At 47.9% G+C, this 16,704-nt stretch overlaps 1 protein-coding gene and 1 long non-coding RNA gene across 4 annotated transcripts in view; one reads left to right on the top strand and one right to left on the bottom strand.

Moving 5' to 3' along the window:
* Window positions 1–254: 254 nt before the first annotated feature.
* Window positions 255–9,359, bottom strand: LOC117802697. Its single transcript, XR_004626157.1, has 3 exons — window positions 9,270–9,359; window positions 1,350–1,681; window positions 255–1,228 (listed from the first exon to the last, which is right to left on the bottom strand). It is a non-coding gene; the product is annotated as an uncharacterized LOC117802697 (long non-coding RNA).
* A 15-nt stretch (window positions 9,360–9,374) lies between these two features.
* Window positions 9,375–16,704, top strand: part of PSAP (prosaposin) — a 32,757-nt gene continuing 25,427 nt past the window's right edge. For 2 of the 3 annotated variants that reach the window (XM_011234077.3, XM_002913713.4), the window contains exon 1: window positions 9,375–9,531. In XM_011234077.3, the coding sequence (XP_011232379.1) occupies window positions 9,492–9,531 (40 nt within the window). In that variant the 5' untranslated portion in view covers window positions 9,375–9,491. The remainder of the gene's footprint in view (window positions 9,532–16,704) is intronic. The other variant, XM_011234083.3, reaches the window with a different exon arrangement.

The raw sequence follows: 16,704 nt of genomic DNA, 5'->3' as shown, positions 1-16,704 counted from the left end.
ACAGAATAGATTTACTGCCCTCAAAATCTTCTGTGTTCCACCTTTCATCCCCCACCCCCCACTTCCCCCAGCCACCACGAACCTTTCTACTGTTGTTCTAGTTTTGTGTGACAAGGCTTTGAAGGGGAAGCCCGCCCTGTTCAAGTCCTACTCCCAGCTCCAGGGAGGGGCTAGACCCCCCTCAAAGGCTGGGGTGGGGGCCTGCTGAGAACTGTCAATGACAAAACTGAAACAATTTAATAATGAATCCGACGTCCTTTATTCAAGAGAAAACAGTGCAGGGATTGGGCAGGAACAGTGCCTCGCAAGCAGTGGAGCTCCCTTCTGGAGGGATTTGGGAGAAGAGCTGGTTTTCTAGCCTTGAAAGGGACAAAGAGGAAACAGGGCATGATTGGCTGGGAGGTTGGGATTTCTTTCTAAAGCTGGCAGATCCTGTTTCCTAGGATACAGAAAGCTAGCTAAAGTGGAGCTGGAGGCCCACAACTGGTATATGTTTCCCTGACAGGTGTTTCCCATAAGGGCGGGCTGATTTAGGTTTCGATTTGTGACTTAGGCCTCCCTTTTGTGGGTTGCAATATATACGAAGTAACTTTATCAGAACTGACCTTGGAGAGCCTCTGAAGGAGTCAGGCACTGCACGGGGGTCCCCTTGGTGAAGGATTCTGGTCTCAAATTTATTTATTTATTTACATTTTATTTAAGATTTTATTTATTTATTTATTTGTCAGAGAGAGAGGGAGAGCACAAGCAGAGGGACCAGCAGGCAGAGGGAGAAGCAGACTCCCCACTGAACAGGATGCTCAATGTGGGATGTGGGGCTCGGGGACCCTGGGATCATGACCTGAGCCGAAGGCAGATGCTGAACTGACTGAGCCAGCCAGGTGTCCCCTGGGTCTCAAATTTAAAAGTGTCATTACAAAGCATACCTTTGTGATCCTCCGTGGAGACGAGGGGAGAAGAGATTGCTCAGAAATTGCCAGCCCTGTCTCCTCTCAGGAAAGGGGGGTGTTCACCCATCTGAATCTTTACCCAGATTGCCAACTCCCGAGGACAGAAAGACATCTGTGCTGTCATACAGTTGAATTTGTGCTTGAAAAGGCAAATTTGACCTTGAAACAGGGTTACGCCTCCCAGAGTCACAAGGATTCCTTCTGTGGGCACGGCTTTCTCCAACTGGCTACACAGTGTCACGCTCTTGACGTTACGGTGGTCCGAGGTGTTGGTCCACCTGGCCAAGTGAGAAGTTTAATATTTTCAGGGCCCAGAGTTGATGAGGGTCATGAACAAACTCATAAGTCTGATCGACAAACCAGACCAACAGTCTTCACCTTGAGAAATCGCCCTGTTACCTGAATGCGATCATCTGATCATCTCCCCGGCTGAGCAGTGCGTCCTCCTCTGCTGTCAGGCCGGTCGGGCAGGTTACCGAGTCTGCCCGGGGCGTGTGGCGCCTGAACATGGAAGGGTGGTTGCTTGATGGCATCAGGCCCTGACAGCCCTGCTGCATCTCCGTAGTTGGTGTCTGCCGGCCCTGGACGTGAACATGAGCGTTCTAGCCAAGGCACTCCGGGCAATTCTGGGCATTCTCCGTGGAGGCCTTGTGGCCTGGGCTTGAATCCTGGTTCTGCCGGGATCAGGGATATCCTAGGCAAGTCAGCCTCCCGAGACTCAGTTTCTCCATCTGTAAAATGGGCACAATTAATTTCTGATTTAAAGATTTGAGATCATGGATATAGACTGATCAGTAGAGAGCCTGAGATATTACAGGTGGTCAATTAATGCCAGCTATTGTTGTTACTGCTATTATTCTTTAATGCCAGTTTGCCTTTTTGATTCTTCTCTCCCTCCCCTGCTAAATTCCAAGTTCCTTAGGAAGCTTTACTTTTTTTCAGATTTATTTATTTATTTACTTGAGGGGGGGGGGAGAGAGAGAGAGAGTGCTCAGGGGGGAGGGGCAGAGAGAGGCTACTTTGCACTGAGCAGGGGCTCGGTCCCAGGACCCTGAGATCATGACCTGAGCCGAAACCAAGAGTCCGGCACTCAGCTGCCTGAGCCACCCAGGTGCCCTAGTAAGCTTTACTTTTTAAAGATAAGCTATTGTAGTCAATTTGATAATAGCTCAGTTTTTGCTTTCCCTTTCAGGTTCAGAAACTACTCAGTCTAATCTCATCCTTGCTGTTGTTCACTCTCCAAGCCTGGCCCAGAGCAAGGGCCCAGGGGGCCCTAGCTGAGGAGGGAAAGGATGCCTGAGGCTAGTGGGGGGCAGGGAGCTTCCCTGGAGGTGGAACTCAACAGGTCCTTGAAATAAAAGGGAGGCTTTGGTGGGTGCTCAGGACAGAGATATTAAGCTGGTAAATCGAAAGGGCTGGAATTCCAGAGAGCTGGTTCTGGTCCCAGTTCTGTTATTTCCTGGCCGTGTGACTGGCTAAGTCACTTCCTCTCTTTGGGTTTACTCAAGTTCTCATTCTGTATTCACAGATGGATGGCAGAGGTCTGAGAACCTCCTGAAAACAGTGCAAAATGTTGTGTCTGAGTGCTTTTTGGCTGAGTGTTCACGGCTCTCAGCAGATTCTCCAAAGGCTGTGACCTCACAGATGTGCGGATTTTTCTTCCAGTGACTCAGCACTCCTCGTGGGCTCTGCTGCCCACTGCTGACTCACTGGCACAAGCTCTTAGCAGCCCTGTCTGAGCTCCCCAAGAGAGCATCTGATTGGCTCCACCAGGCACAGGGCACCATGAGGACACCTGTGGGCAGAGTTCTGGGGCCTGGCCATGTCCTGGGGGCTTGCTAGCCTCCAGAATAGACTGGCTGCCTGGGACTGTTCTCAGCCCCAGCCCAGAGGGTGGCAGGGCCTCGAGGTTCCCAATGTGACTCTGGCTTCCCCAGAGGGGATAAGGTAACATCAGGCCCCTTGTGAGGCCTTAACATTCAGCCTGGGTCTTTCCACTCAGTGTCCTCAGTCCCTAGTCCAGTGCTTGGTAAATGCTAGGTGCTCCATAAAGACACTGCTTAACCACCACCAAGACGGGTACTTGACAAGCAAAGGACAGTGGGAGCAGTGAGGAAGGGGATCTTGGCTGTCTCCTAAACCATAGGAAAGGCTTCCCTCTGCAAGTATCATCTTAACTGGGTTTATGAAGGTTAAATGAAAGTTCACTAGGGCAAAAAATCTGAGGTAGGGAAGGGCCAAAGAGTTGTGAAACTGCCTGGCTTATTTAGGCTGCCATGAAAGAGTGGGGCAGTGGCTGGAACCACGGGGTGGAGGGAGGTGGAGGGAATGAGATTGCACAGATGGGGTGGGGCAAGGCCTTGCCTTCTGAAAGGAAATGTCAGCGTAGGAGGAGACATCTGACGCAGGGATGGAATAGTGGTGCAGTGTACAACCAGATCTTCCTTTCAGGGCCAAGGAAGTCAGCTCTCTGCTGCCTGGAGGGCTGCCTGCTGGGGTCTCCCAGCCGTGCACTTACCTCAGTCTGCTCAGGCTGCTGTAACACGATGCCACAGACTGGGGGTCTTAACAGACATTCATTTTCTCACCGTTCTGGAGGCTGGAAGTCTAAAATTCAGGTTTCTGCTAATATGATTTCTATTTTTTGTTTTAATTTTACTTATTTCTTTGGCAGAGAGAGACAGACAGCCAACGAGAGAGGGAACACAAGCAGGGGGAGTGGGAGAGGAAGAAGCAGGCTCCCAGTGGAGAAGCCTGATGCAGGGCTCCATCCCAGAACGATGGGATCAAAACCTGAGCCGAAGGCAGATACTTAACGACTGAGCCACCCAGGCACCCCATCTGGTGGGAGCTCTCCTCCTGCCTTCTCACTGTCTCCTCACATGGTCTTTCTTCAGCGTGTGCAGGGGAGAGTGGGAGTGAGGGGTGCAGGAGCAACTCTCTGGTGTCTCTTAAAGGACAACAATCGTATAGGATCAGGGCCCCACCCTTACAACCTCATTAACCTTAATTACTTCCTCAGAGGCCCCAAATCCAAATACAGCCACACTGGGGGGGAGGGTTAGGCTTCAATATTTCAATATATGAAATTTGTGTGTGTGTGTTGGGGGGGGCAGATAGAAACATTCAGTGCATAATAGCTCCTCTTCAGGACTTGCCCTCAGTCAAACAGAACTCCTGGCTCAAGGTTACCCCTTTCCCGGGGGCAGTATTACATTGAGGTATAAGGGCCGTCCCCCTTGCTTCAGTTGAGGACGATTCAATATGGGGTAGGCTGAGGGCTCTGTTGTAGTCACTGCCCTTCGATTTCCCCCTCTGCCCCGGCTTGCTGCCCTTACTGCCTCAGAAGTGCGATCCTGAGAGCATGCCCCAGTAAACTTTGGCCCTTGTATCTCCCCCTCAGAGCGTGTGTCCCAGGGGACCCCAGCTGTGATGGATGGCAAATAGCTGGCAAAAGCAGCTGGAGTACTGAGCTGAGGAGGCTTTGGAGGTCACATTCTAGTAGTGACTCCTCCATGTGAAGAAGTGGGCATTGGGTGGGAGGCACCTGCATGGCTCAGTCAGTTAAGCGTCTGCCTTCAGCTCAGGTCATGATCCTCGGGTCCTGGGATCGAGCCCCACATCGGGCTACCTGCTCAGAGGGGAGTCTGCTTCTCCCTCTCCCTCTGCCACTCCCCCTGCTTGTGCTCTCTCTCTCTCTCTCTCTCCCTCCCTCTCTCTCTCTCAAATAAATAAACTCTCAAAAAAAAAAAAAAGAAGTGGGCATGGGGACCATGGGCTGAATGGTCAGCATCCCTGAGGGGGGTGCTGTGTAACTGATGCCAAGGGAGGGAGTTGTAGGAAGGAGAAACAGACCAATAGTGTCAGAGGCCGAAGGGAATGAGAGGGGGGACCTTCCAAGTAGGAGTTTACAATCTGATTTCAGAAAGTCATTCGGTGGGGGCGCCTGGGTGGCACAGCGGTTAAGCGTCTGCCTTCGGCTCAGGGCGTGATTCCAGCGTTATGGGATCGAGCCCCCACATCGGGCTCCTCCGCTAGGAGCCTGCTTCTTCCTCTCCCACTCCCCCTGCTTGTGTTCCCTCTCTCGCTGGCTGTCTCTATCTCTCGAATAAATAAATAAAAAAAAATCTTTAAAAAAAAAAAAAAAGAAAGTCATTCGGTGGAGGGCTGGGCTGGGTTAGAGTTAGGCCGGAGGGAGAGCCCGGGACATGGTGAGTGTAGGCAACTGTTTCAAAAAGCAGCGGAGGGGAGGTGAGAAAAAGCACAGAGCTGAAGTGAAAATCAGGAGCGAGAGAAGATTTCTTCTGGATGGGAGAGCCTTGGGTGTACTTGTAATCCGAGGATGAAGGGTCAATGGCAAGGCGGGAGACTGAAGATAGAAAAAAGGAAAGCACCCTGATGGAGCAAAGTGCTAGAGAGGTGACATTAAAAATATGGAACAATTGCTAAGGCACAGGTGAGGAACAAGAATGAGGTCACAGGAGCTGATTGGCAAAAGCATAGGAGAGCTTAGCAGCTAAAATTTGGCCTCCTACGGAGAAGAAAAGGCATTTCCTCCTCCGAGATAGAAGGAAAAGGTAAATTGGAAATGAGCGTGAAGCTAAAGATGAGATATGGCCTTGAGCATCGTTGAGAAGATCTAGAATGTAACAGAAACTCGAGACAATGAAAGCTTAAACAAGATATGGGTGTGTTTACATAAATAAAGTTTGGAGGTGGACCGCATAGAGCAGCTGTAATCACCAAGCATCCAGGCTCTTATCTTGTTGCTTTGTCATCCTTAAGAAGGCTTCCACCTCGAGGTCCATGATGGACTCTTGGGCTCCTGCCGTCATGTCTGCAATCCAGGTAGCATGAAGAAGAAAGGAGTTTGTAGCCAGGACTGGCATTTCACTGGTACAAATCAGTAGAGCTTTTTCAGTAGTAAAATTATTGAAATACTTCTCCACCAGCTGGTAATAGCTGATGACTCCCTCATGCCCACCTCCCTGTCCCCCCAACTCGTCCCCTGGCTCAGCTGGGACTTTTCATGGCATTCCCCCAGCACTCTGGCCAGTGTCATGGTGTATCCATTGTTAAATATTTGCACTGGATGTGTCTCTTCAAGAACAGTGCCTAGAATTCAAAAAATGGGCACTTGTGCTTTTATCACATTGGCCAGAATCCTATGGTTGCAAGGGAGGTTGGAAATGTAGTCTTTATTCTGGGTGGCCATGCACCTCGCCAGAAATGGGGGGGGGTAGTTAACTACTAACTATCAAAATCAAGGAAAAAGAGCCGAAGGATACTAGGAGGCAATAGCAGGCTCGACCACATGGGAGGGCTCTGGAGGTACCCAGTAGCGCAGAGGGCTTGTGAGCCTAGCTGGAATGGTTGATTCTGCAGCCAGTATCTCAGGTGGGGATAGAAGAGAAGAAATCAGAGGCTGGGAATTGGTGGGTGGGTGGTTGACTGAAGTGTGAGGGGGAGAGGGGTGCCTGGGAAGGGCTGATACCTAAGCGGCTGCCTGAGGGGTCCGGAACAGGCAGAAAAGCAAAAGCAGGCAGGGGAGGCTGAAGGCTGCAGGTCTTGATGAGGGAGAGGCTGGAGGAAGAGAAGCCTGATGTCGTTGTTTGAGACACAGAGGCGGTGGCACAGGAGGCTTCCAGGGCAGGATGAGGTTCCAGGGTGGCCGTTTGGGGAGCCGAGTGGGTAAGCTGGGCCTTCATGGCGGATGCCTCTGTTAAATCAGCTGTCTTGGCCATGGACCCTTTCAGGGGTAGAAACAGTAACAGATGGAAGCCCTCTGGGGCTGAAAGTGGAATCCAGGTGGATCTGGCAGGTGGGGGTCTTGACAGATCTCAGGCACTGAAAGTGGGGCCTCGTGAGGAATTGAGACCCAGAACTGGAAAAACCATCGGGATCGCTGCTGGGATTTCCAGTATGGCTCACATTGCTGAGGAAAAAGATCTTTTCAGTTTCCTGAAAACTTGAGCTCAAACGAGGGAGGAAATGAAGGGGATTTTCTTTTCTCTTTAAAATTTTCCCGTAATCTTTTTCTTTAAAAAATTGAGTAACACATGGACATCGAAATGAGTGAGGTAGTGCGGAGATGAGTTAATCCCAGTCAGCAGGCTTTCTTCCCACCTCCGATTCTCTGTTCCTTTCCTCACCAAAAGTCCTACCGTTTCAAAGGAAGACAGGGCAGGAGGGCCTCACTGCCCCTGTGCACACCTGGACCGGGGGACCTGAAGCTCCCTCGCCCGCTCTGCATTGCCCTCTGGGAAGTCAGTGGCAGGACTTGAGGTGGACCACGGGGCTTGGACCCTGCTCTGCCGGTATCTTCCTGGAACCCACTTCCCTCCGAGGCCTGTTGCGTACCAGTGCTTGCTCCTTCTATCTCCTGTTTGAAACGCACTTCACGTATCAGTGTTTTGTCCAGGCCAGTTTCCTTAGTTAGCCATCATTGTTCAGCATTTGGGATCTTTCCAGTATCCACTGTTATAAAGGGTCCTTCTGTGACCAGTTTGGATAAAATATTTCTTAGTTCTGGATTATTTCCCGGAAGGGGGGCTATATAGCTAGGAATGGTACTGTAGGGTCCAAGGGTCCAAATAGTCTCATAGCTCTTTGGTGCCTATGCACAGATGGCTCAGAAGGTATTTTAAGAGATTTAAGCATCTACTGACTTGGTAAAAAATAACAATAATCTGCTTACTGTTTTTTATATTCTTCATTACAATTCTGTCCTTACAGGGAGGGAGATGGATGCAGGATCATATTTTTGTGTTCCAGGCATGCAAATGAAGGTAACAAAAATTCATCTCAAAAACATTGCCTTATCCCTCTGGTTATGAGAAAGGGGGGGTATTAAAAAAGAGTTGTGGTTGGTTCACTCTGTCATTAAGCAGCTCTGAGAGCTCAGCAACTCCACCAAAGTGAGATCATATGATCGGAAGGTCTCTAAGCTTCCTTTTGGTGTGGAGTCTTGTCATTTCTGTACGGCACACAGGGATGCTTTGCTGGAGCTGAGAGACAAGGCTGTGTCCTTGAGCCCCACTTCCCCTGCGTTTATCTGGGTGTTGGGGGTGACTGGCCCTGTGCTTGTGCCTAGACCTAGGAAGCCTGCAACTGGGGCAGCCACGCAGCCATCTGGCCACGGAGGCCAACCAGTGAGGCATGAAGTTTAGATCAAATCTTTTCCCAACTTTGCTCAGCCCTCTCACATCGCCCACTGCGGTGCACACTTCCCCATCACCCACTGTGGTGCACACTTCCCTGTCAGCTCCCCAGTGGGAAGTAAGAACCACAGTGTGGGGGTAGCGGTGGAGGAGGCCTACCAAAAGCTCTGAGAACTGTCTGTGGCCGGTTCCAGTTCCTAAAGGAGGAGTACACATTGTTGAAGGCAGATGGAACCCTGGGTTTGCCCCTCTCTGGTGAGGCGTGACCTTAGATAAATGTCTTTCCCTTTCTGGGTCTCCACTTCCGCTTTGGTATAATGATGGAATGGGACTAACTGACCTTTAAGGACCTGCCTGCCCTAATAGGCTGACATTTCCCTCCTATCCTTCCCTCGGACTAGGAGGTACTTGTCCCTTGGGAGAGGGCAGAGGTGGGGTGAGACCTCTGCTCAGAACCAGACTGGGTCAGCCACAGGTAGAGGGCAAGTGGTTTTGTGTGGGCCACCCGGGCCTTTCTTATTCTGGAATGAGATGAAGGCTGAGGGCCGCACAGTGTGGGGCCACTTCCTTCTCCAACGAGGCCTCTGGCTGGTGAGCCAGGTTCTCAGATTCCAGCTTCACTTCTCCAATGGCCGAGGCAATTCTTATTCTTCCCCGTCTTGCCCTCCACTTTGTCCAAACCCAGGACAAACCATGGTAGGACCTCGGGAGGGACTGTATTTAATACTGAAAACTTGTCTGAGGAGAAGCGTTTGTGGATATGAAATGTTAACAAGGGAAATCAGGGCCTAGAGTGAAGCTACACGCTGGCCCTAGCTAGGTAACCATATATTCGTCATTTAGGAGACAATGTGGGCAGGGCGGTGGGCTTGAATAATGACCTTGAGAACTTAGATCAAGTCGTTAACCTTTCTGAGTTTGGATTCTCACCTGAAAAATGGAATAGAAATAATAATAGAATATTATTTCTATATAATTTCTATAATAACAGAAAATGGTAACTCAAAAAATGTGAGGCTTAAAAGATTATTAATACATATAAAATCTCTAATGTTGACTTATTCAATTACTAGTTTTCTTTTTGGACGACCTCTCCTCTTCCACCACACCTTTCTTCCCTCCCCGCCCATTCCCCCCATTCCCGTCCTCTCCCATTCACCGTGCCCCGCCCGCGTCGCGTCCTCTCTTCCTCTCTCCTCGCCGCCTCCAGTCGCGCAGGCGCTCTGAGCCGCGCTGAGTCAGGCTGCGAGGAGAGCTCGGGCAGGCCTGGCCGGGGCGGAGTTTGCGCCTGCGCGGTGCACGGCTTCGGGGCGGGGCAGGTTTATAGCCGCAGAGGATCAGCTGACGCTCTGCATTGCAGACTGCGGAGTCGGGCGTCGCCATGTATACTCTCTTCCTCCTGGCCAGCCTTCTGGGCGCGGGTAAGCCCTGAGACCCCCCCCCCCTAGTCTAGGGAAGGGGTTCCCCGCAGAACGCGGCCCACCGGACCTGGAGCGGACCGTCCCGGGCGTCGCCCCTCGCTCCCCGTTGGGGTTGATGAGGGGCGCTTAGTGCGCAGGCGCGCGCGCTGCGCAGATACTTGCGGGGCGAAGGGGCTGTGGGAGGAGGTTGGGAGACTGGCCGCCTAGAAGCCCCCGGGCTGGCAGCTCAGGGCTGGGGTTGGGGCGAGTGGGTTAAGAGGGCGGGACTGGAGGAGTAGCGTTTTCCTCCGGGTTCGAGTTGGTGCCTCCCCGGGCCTCCCAACAGCTATGGGGGTGGGCCTGTAGGATGACCCCTCCTGCACCTGTGCTGTGCTTGTGCGGGGCGCACGTGATCGAGATGGACTGGAGCCCCATCCTGAGGGACACATTTTGGCTCTTGGCCTCAATTGCCCTAGTTTTTAAGAAGGTTGAAGTTGCAGGAAGCACATAAGTATGTCATCTCTGTTGATGTTTATCTTTACCTGTATATTTACTCTTGATCCTGCATCTTAAGATAATACAGGGTTTTGTGCGGATAATTTTGCAATGAAGTTCACGTTTCATCTCCTTTAAAAGGTCTTGCACAGCCGCTGGCCTGTTTTAGCCGCGGCCTTTATCTTGGGGGGAAAATGTAAGTACGTGAGAAGCTGTTCACAGGAGTATTCTTACACTTGTTTGTCGCCCTGAAATAGTAATGATGGTTATTAAAGTCGTTGCGGGCTATGAAGGCAACGGTTGGGAGCCAGCAGCATTGCCGTCCTGGAATTAGAAGGATCCCTCCTGCCCTTCCCATGTTACTGTGACCTTTCTCAGTTACTGTGCCCCAAACTTATGTCTTCACATCTTAAACCTCTTTTAAGTCATCATGGTAAAGGAAAATGAGTGAAGTTGAGTACTTACCAAACTTCTCTCGTTTTATAGTCGTGGAGCCAAATTTTAATTTCTGTACGGAGAGGATCCCAAGTCTGGGTTTTTTCAGGTGTTACAGCTTACTGAAAGGAAATAAACCGGATTGTTAGAGCCAGCCTGAGTTTATTTTTCTAGTTAACTGTAATTAGGGGCTAGCTTAGGGGCTGCATTCTATCATGCAGCTATTGAGATTTTGATAATTAGTAATAAAGTGGATGGTGGGGTTGATGGAAAACCAAAGATACAGGCTACTTATAGGTGAAATAGATTTAAGATGTTTTTCTCATGTTAGAGCACCTCCCAAGAATGTGTCTTGACCTTAAACCACGCTCTTAAACTTGTTTTACTTGTATGCTGTGAAAGGTGATCTGCTTATAAACATTTTCGTTTTATAGTCAATGAAGAAAATATTTCTCACTGGAGTTGATACTACTTGCTATTCCATGGTCTATAGGATAAATTAATACTAGTCTCTAAATTTTCTGCACTGGTTGAGAACAATTTTTTATCCCTATCAAACAGTTGTTCTTATTGGCAGTGAGTCACTCCTCACAAGACCCTTAGGAATTCTGAATCACTCAGATCACCGGAAGGGGACTTGTTTCTTTTGAAGTGTAAAATCCTCCCCTGGTTTATTTGGAATTACGGTTAACCAGAATATTGGGTTAACTAAGGGACCCTCTTCCCTTCCCTGAACACTTGAGTAAGTGGGAGTATGTTACAATTGTAGGCCTTGTTCTAACCTTGATACCGAGTTTGTTAGTGAAGGTGCGAGGTGCCTGCAGCCGTCCTCTGCTCTGGGAGGTGCTTCGAACTTGCCATTCCAGCATGGCACTACCGTAGTACAGAATGTCGTCCTGAACCTAGAGATGCTTTGTGGTGTGTTTTAGTGACATCCTGGTGATTATAGAGACACCTGGTTTTGAGGGTTTTTTTGTTTTTGTGTTTTTGTTTTTTGGTTCATCCAGTGGTTCCTCCCTTTTCCCCACTTGATAAAGAAAGCAAAGTAATGGTAGACTGAGAAAAATTGGAGGGCATCTAATCTAAACTCTTAAGGAATGAAGACACCGATGTGCTCCCCAATCATAGGCTGTTTACCCGGGAAGGCAGGATCAGAAACCAGGACTCCTGACTGTGCTTGCTCTTTCCATAGCCTTCCATCAACACTTAGCTTTTACAAACTGACTGGGTTGTAATTTATATACTGAAAACATACACTTTTTAAATGTACAGCTTGTTGAATTATCAAGAGTGAACGTTAACCACTGTAAGCAGCCCCCAGAGTCAAGGAATAGCATTAGTAGCATCCAGAAGCCCTTGTGCCTCACCCATTCACTACCCTGTTACACTTGCCCCAAAGGACACCACTTTGTTAGCTTCTAGCACTGCAGATGTAATAATAACTTTTTTTGAACTTTCTGCAAATGGAATCGTTTGGTAAGGGCATACTGTTGGGTGACTCCTCTCATGGAAAAAGGCAGGGCCGGTGTTAATGAGGTGATGCATGTAAAGTATGTGGCGTGGTTCCTGGGATGTAGTATGTGCTCGGTGAAGCGTAGGTGCCCTGCTACTGTCACTTGTGGGTGGCTAACCAAGTGAGTGCTGTGTGTCCAACAGTGAGGCAGGTAGGCTCTCTGGGGATGCTAGAATATATCACATATATTCATTTGATAGCTTATTTTTATGATGATTCAATTCATGGATTTATGGCGCAGCCTGCTGAATATCAGCAGAACTTCCGTTCTCACCTGACAGGAGTTTTGGATAAATCTCATTTCTCAATTTTCAATCAGTAATCAGTTTTATTCTGAAAGCATTAATGTAATTCACGAAGGGTTTATTTGTATAAACCAATCACGGATTTAGTAAGTGCTTGAATTGCAGTTGATAAGTTGTATCCAGTACATTTTACGAGTGGTTCTCTGAGTGGAAGTATATTGGGTTGAGTGGTGTGGATTTTTCTAGATCGGGGGAAAGAGAAGTTGTTCCTCCATTTTCTTGGTTTGTGAAACTGGGATGGCCAGGCTGGGGCTTGACTAGATGGGGAAGAGGGAGGATGGATGGGGTGCTGCTGGCCGGGGAAAGCACCTAATGAGACATAGGAAGCTCCCTAAGCCAAGACCATGGCACTTGAGCAAGTGTGTGCCGCAGCTTTTGGAGACAGTCTTCTAGCATTCTGGGCGTTCTAGATTACTGGATGCCAGGCTCAAAGCCTTGCTTTCCGGCTCCTATTTGGTTCTGCCACCAGGAAGGATTGGATTTTCTTTAAATCAGCAGAAGAGAATACTGATTATGTTACCCTGCCTTTTTCTTTTCCCCCCTCAATAATTTTAAAATAACGGTGAAAAATACAGTGATTGGGATGAAGAATTTGGTTGTTGCAGAAGTACTAGTTGCTTTACTTTGTTGTTGTTCTGTGAAGTTCAGAGAATAGCTGAAATTATGTCCTTGAGTAATAATTATGTACCGAAAAATATTGTGTAAACGCCATGTTCTTTTGCAATTTGTAATTATAATGGGATTGAGAGGAAACTGGAAAAGAATGTTATCATGTCGCTGAGAGCTGTGGGCAAGTTACAGCGTCCTTTCCATCTGCAAAATAGGGTTACTGATCATTCCTATCTAATAAGGTTGCTATGCAGCTTTTTAGTATTTTGCTGTACAGAGGGCATAGGTAGTAGGTACTGTAAGGTTGGCTGCTGTTCCACAAATAAAAACAATCATGTCTGTCAATGTCCTTGTTGTATCTGCACAAGCGACTCTACTCTGCCCTTGATTTTGTGATATCTCTTAACTTCTTTCATTTCAAAGATCTTAAATTTAATAAAACCATTACATTGACTTATAAATGTGTGCACTGTTTGTAATTACTGGGTCAAGAAAACCAAACCAGGATAGGCAGTCAGCAGTTAGGAGGGGGTGGGAGTCTACTCCAGTTAGCCAGACTTGGTTTCGGATGAGATCAGCCTTTATCAGCAGCCTAGCAGATCAGGGCCACGTCCTGGTAATCTGAGTTATTCCTATTCTAGGGGTGTTGTTACTAACCGTGGTACCTGTTCAAGTCCCCTCATCTGGTTTCTCCATCCACAAATGGGGGTGAACTGTTGAGATAATGGCTGCACACAGTAAACAAGTCCAGGAGTGTAAAAATTAGGGCAAAAGTGTATTTCCTTCCCACCACTGTCCCCCAGGCCTTTCCCAGAGACAGCCTGGTACCAGTTCCTTTGGGAGCCTTCCAGAGCAACATATAATTGACAGTGTGTGGGATATCCCCCTTCTCTCTCTTTCTTTTTTTTTTTTAAACGGCAAATGGTGGCATATTACACCAGCTTGGTCTTTTTTCACATATGGAACATTGTAGACCTCCAAAAAAGTGGAAGAATAATTATATTGAGCACCCATGTATGCAGTACCCAGTTAAGAAACAGGGCCTAACATGGATGCGAGGGCGATCTGGCTGCGACATCTGTCACCCCATTGATCGCCAGGGTTGATTCGGCTGATCTGGCTGGCTAGGCGGGTGTCTCCTTCCTCTCTCACTGCTCCATGTGTGTCCCTTCCGAAGCTGCACGCTCGGTCGAAGAGGACGACCTTCCCCGATGGAGGAGGACCGATGGAGGAGGACCGTTCTTCAGTCAAGGGTATACGAGTAGCTGTGCTCCCCTGATAGAACCTCTGAACAAGCTCTCAAGAAACAGGGTCTAACAAGCCCCCCTCCCTTTGTAAATAACCACCTTCCTGGGCTTGGTGTTTATCATTCCTCTGCAGGTCATTATCTTCTCAAACATGGAAGTGTGACCTTCTGCAGTATGTATACTGTTACATTGGGTATTTTTTTTCCTTAAGATTTTATTCATTTATTTGCCAGAGAGCAACGGGGCGGGGGGGGCGGAGAGAAGAAGAGAGGGGGAGCTCTAGGTCGTGTGCACAAGCAGTGGGAGCTGCAGGCAGAGGGAGAAGCAGGCTTCCTGCTGAACAAGGAGCCTGATGCGGGACTTGATCCTGGCATCAGGACCCAAGCCGAAGGGAGATGCTTAACGGACTGAGCCACCCAGGCATCCCTTGTATTGGGTATTTTGTACAAATATTGTGTGTATTCTTGGGTTAATTTTTTTCTTTTGGCTAGTGAGGTTCATTGATGTCCATAACGTGTAGATCTTTCATTTTCACTGTAGTATAGTCTTTCATTTATGTCATACTTTGTTGCTAGGCATTTAGATTATTTCTAGCTTTTTCTCTTAAACTGCTTCTATTAAATTCTTGTGCACATGAACAGACCTTTCTCTAGGGGATATACCTAGGAATGGACTTGCTAAGCTATAGACTGTAAACTTTGCCAATTTTATAAAAGAGTGAATAGGTTTGCATTCTTCTTTAATTTATACCTTAGGGGCCATTTCATGCCTAGTACGGATAGACCTGTCTTTTAAAATTTGGAATGATTTTAGATTTACAGAAAAATTAAAAAGATAGTGTGGTGAGTTCCTGTATACCCTTCTCCCAGCTTCCTCTACTGTTAACATCTTGTATATCCACTGTATATTTGCCAAAAGTAAGGAGTGAACATCGGGACAGTGTTGTTAACTACACTGCAAACTTGATGGGGCCTTTACCAATGTTCCCACTGATCTCATGTTTCTGTTCCGGGATCGAGTCCAGGGTACCACATTGCATTTAGTTGTGGTGTCTTAATCTCCTCCCACCTCCCAGCTGTTGAAAAAACAGTCGCAGAGGATTTCATTGTATGCATGTATCAGTTTAGTTAACCTCATCGATGGACATCTTTTTTTTTTTTTTCCCCCCAGAAAAAGTGCTATGAATCCTAATGACACTTCTAAATTTTAAAATTTAATCCTGGCCATATTTGGACAGAAACTGCTTTTGAAAAGGAAGTATTTAAGGGGGATTTCATAAATTAGATTGAAGGTGATACTATAGAAAGTTCTTTTGGCCAGTCTTTGTGGTGACACTACAGTAAAGAAAAAAAAAAACCTCCTTTACCGGTGGTGATGGGATGCTGTCCTGCAAGTGTAGGCATCGATACCAGAGGGTCACATGGCCTCCTGTCTCACAAGGATTAAAACCCAAGGTTTGTCTTGCAGGTTTGCATGTTATCTGGCTTTTGGCTGCCTTTCAGAGCTCTTCTCCCTCTTCCTCCCATTTCCAGCCTCTGGTGCCCTGTTTTTCCTCCGAGCCTTTGCATTCTGTGTGTCACCTGTCTGGAACATTTTCCTCCTGAGATGATCCCTGTGCATTCCTCCCTCCACTCAGTTGTCTGCTCCGTCGTTGCCTCATCACAATTCCCCACTGCTCCGTCTAAATGGCCATGCTGTCCTGCCCTAGTCTTGTTCTTCATTTGATTTTGCCTCATTTGTCTTCCTAGCACTCACCACTACCTGTGCTATGTGTATTTGCAGTTGGTCTGTCTGCAGTGTGTGTGTGACTGTGCTTGGCCCCTACTAGGCGCTCAGTGTTGCTAAGTGGTGGTGTGAGGTGCTGCCAAGTGGACTTCAGTCCAGGCAGATTACTGTGCCTGAAACTTCAGTGTGGATAGTGCCAAGTCTTTATCACAAATAAAAAAACATTTACTGAAAGCCGTTTTAAGAATTTGTGTCTTGGAGTTGACAAATCAGCAGTGACTTTGAGCTCAGGTGAAGTGTTGGCCATTGTAATAGTTTCTACATCCAGACCAGAGGGACCCATAAGACTGTTGGAGAGGGTTTTCTGTAGGCGGTAGAGACAATAGGAGCCTAACAGAATTTAGATACTCTGGTGGCTGTGATTCGTGGTGAATCTGAAAAGGGAACCAGCTATAATTTGAGAAGTTATTTCCCTTCCGTTGGGTTCCACAAATTGGCTCTTCGTAAATGGTGGCTTTAAAGCTTTTTCGTCTCCACATCCCTATATACCCTTGAGTTGAGGGACCCCATAGAGCTTTTGTTGATGTGGGCCCTAGCTATTGATATTTACCATTTTATCAGTTAAGCTGACAATTTAAAAAATAATCTTTTAGAAATGGTAAGCATTACATAATTTTAGTGAAAAATAACTTTTCTTAAACACGGACATATTAAGTGAGAAGAATGGCTTGTTTGACATTTTTGCAGTTTTTCTAACACCTGGCTAGATTGTCTGCTGTGTCTGCATGTGGTGTGCTGCTGTGTCACGTGCCATATGCCTCTGGAAAAACTCCACTGCTCATATCTGACTGAATAAGTGAAAAAG

The sequence above is a fragment of the Ailuropoda melanoleuca genome, chromosome 6 (genome assembly GCF_002007445.2).
Source record: "Ailuropoda melanoleuca isolate Jingjing chromosome 6, ASM200744v2, whole genome shotgun sequence".
Lineage (NCBI taxonomy): Eukaryota > Metazoa > Chordata > Mammalia > Carnivora > Ursidae > Ailuropoda > Ailuropoda melanoleuca.
This window is presented reverse-complemented; position numbering and strand designations above follow the sequence as displayed.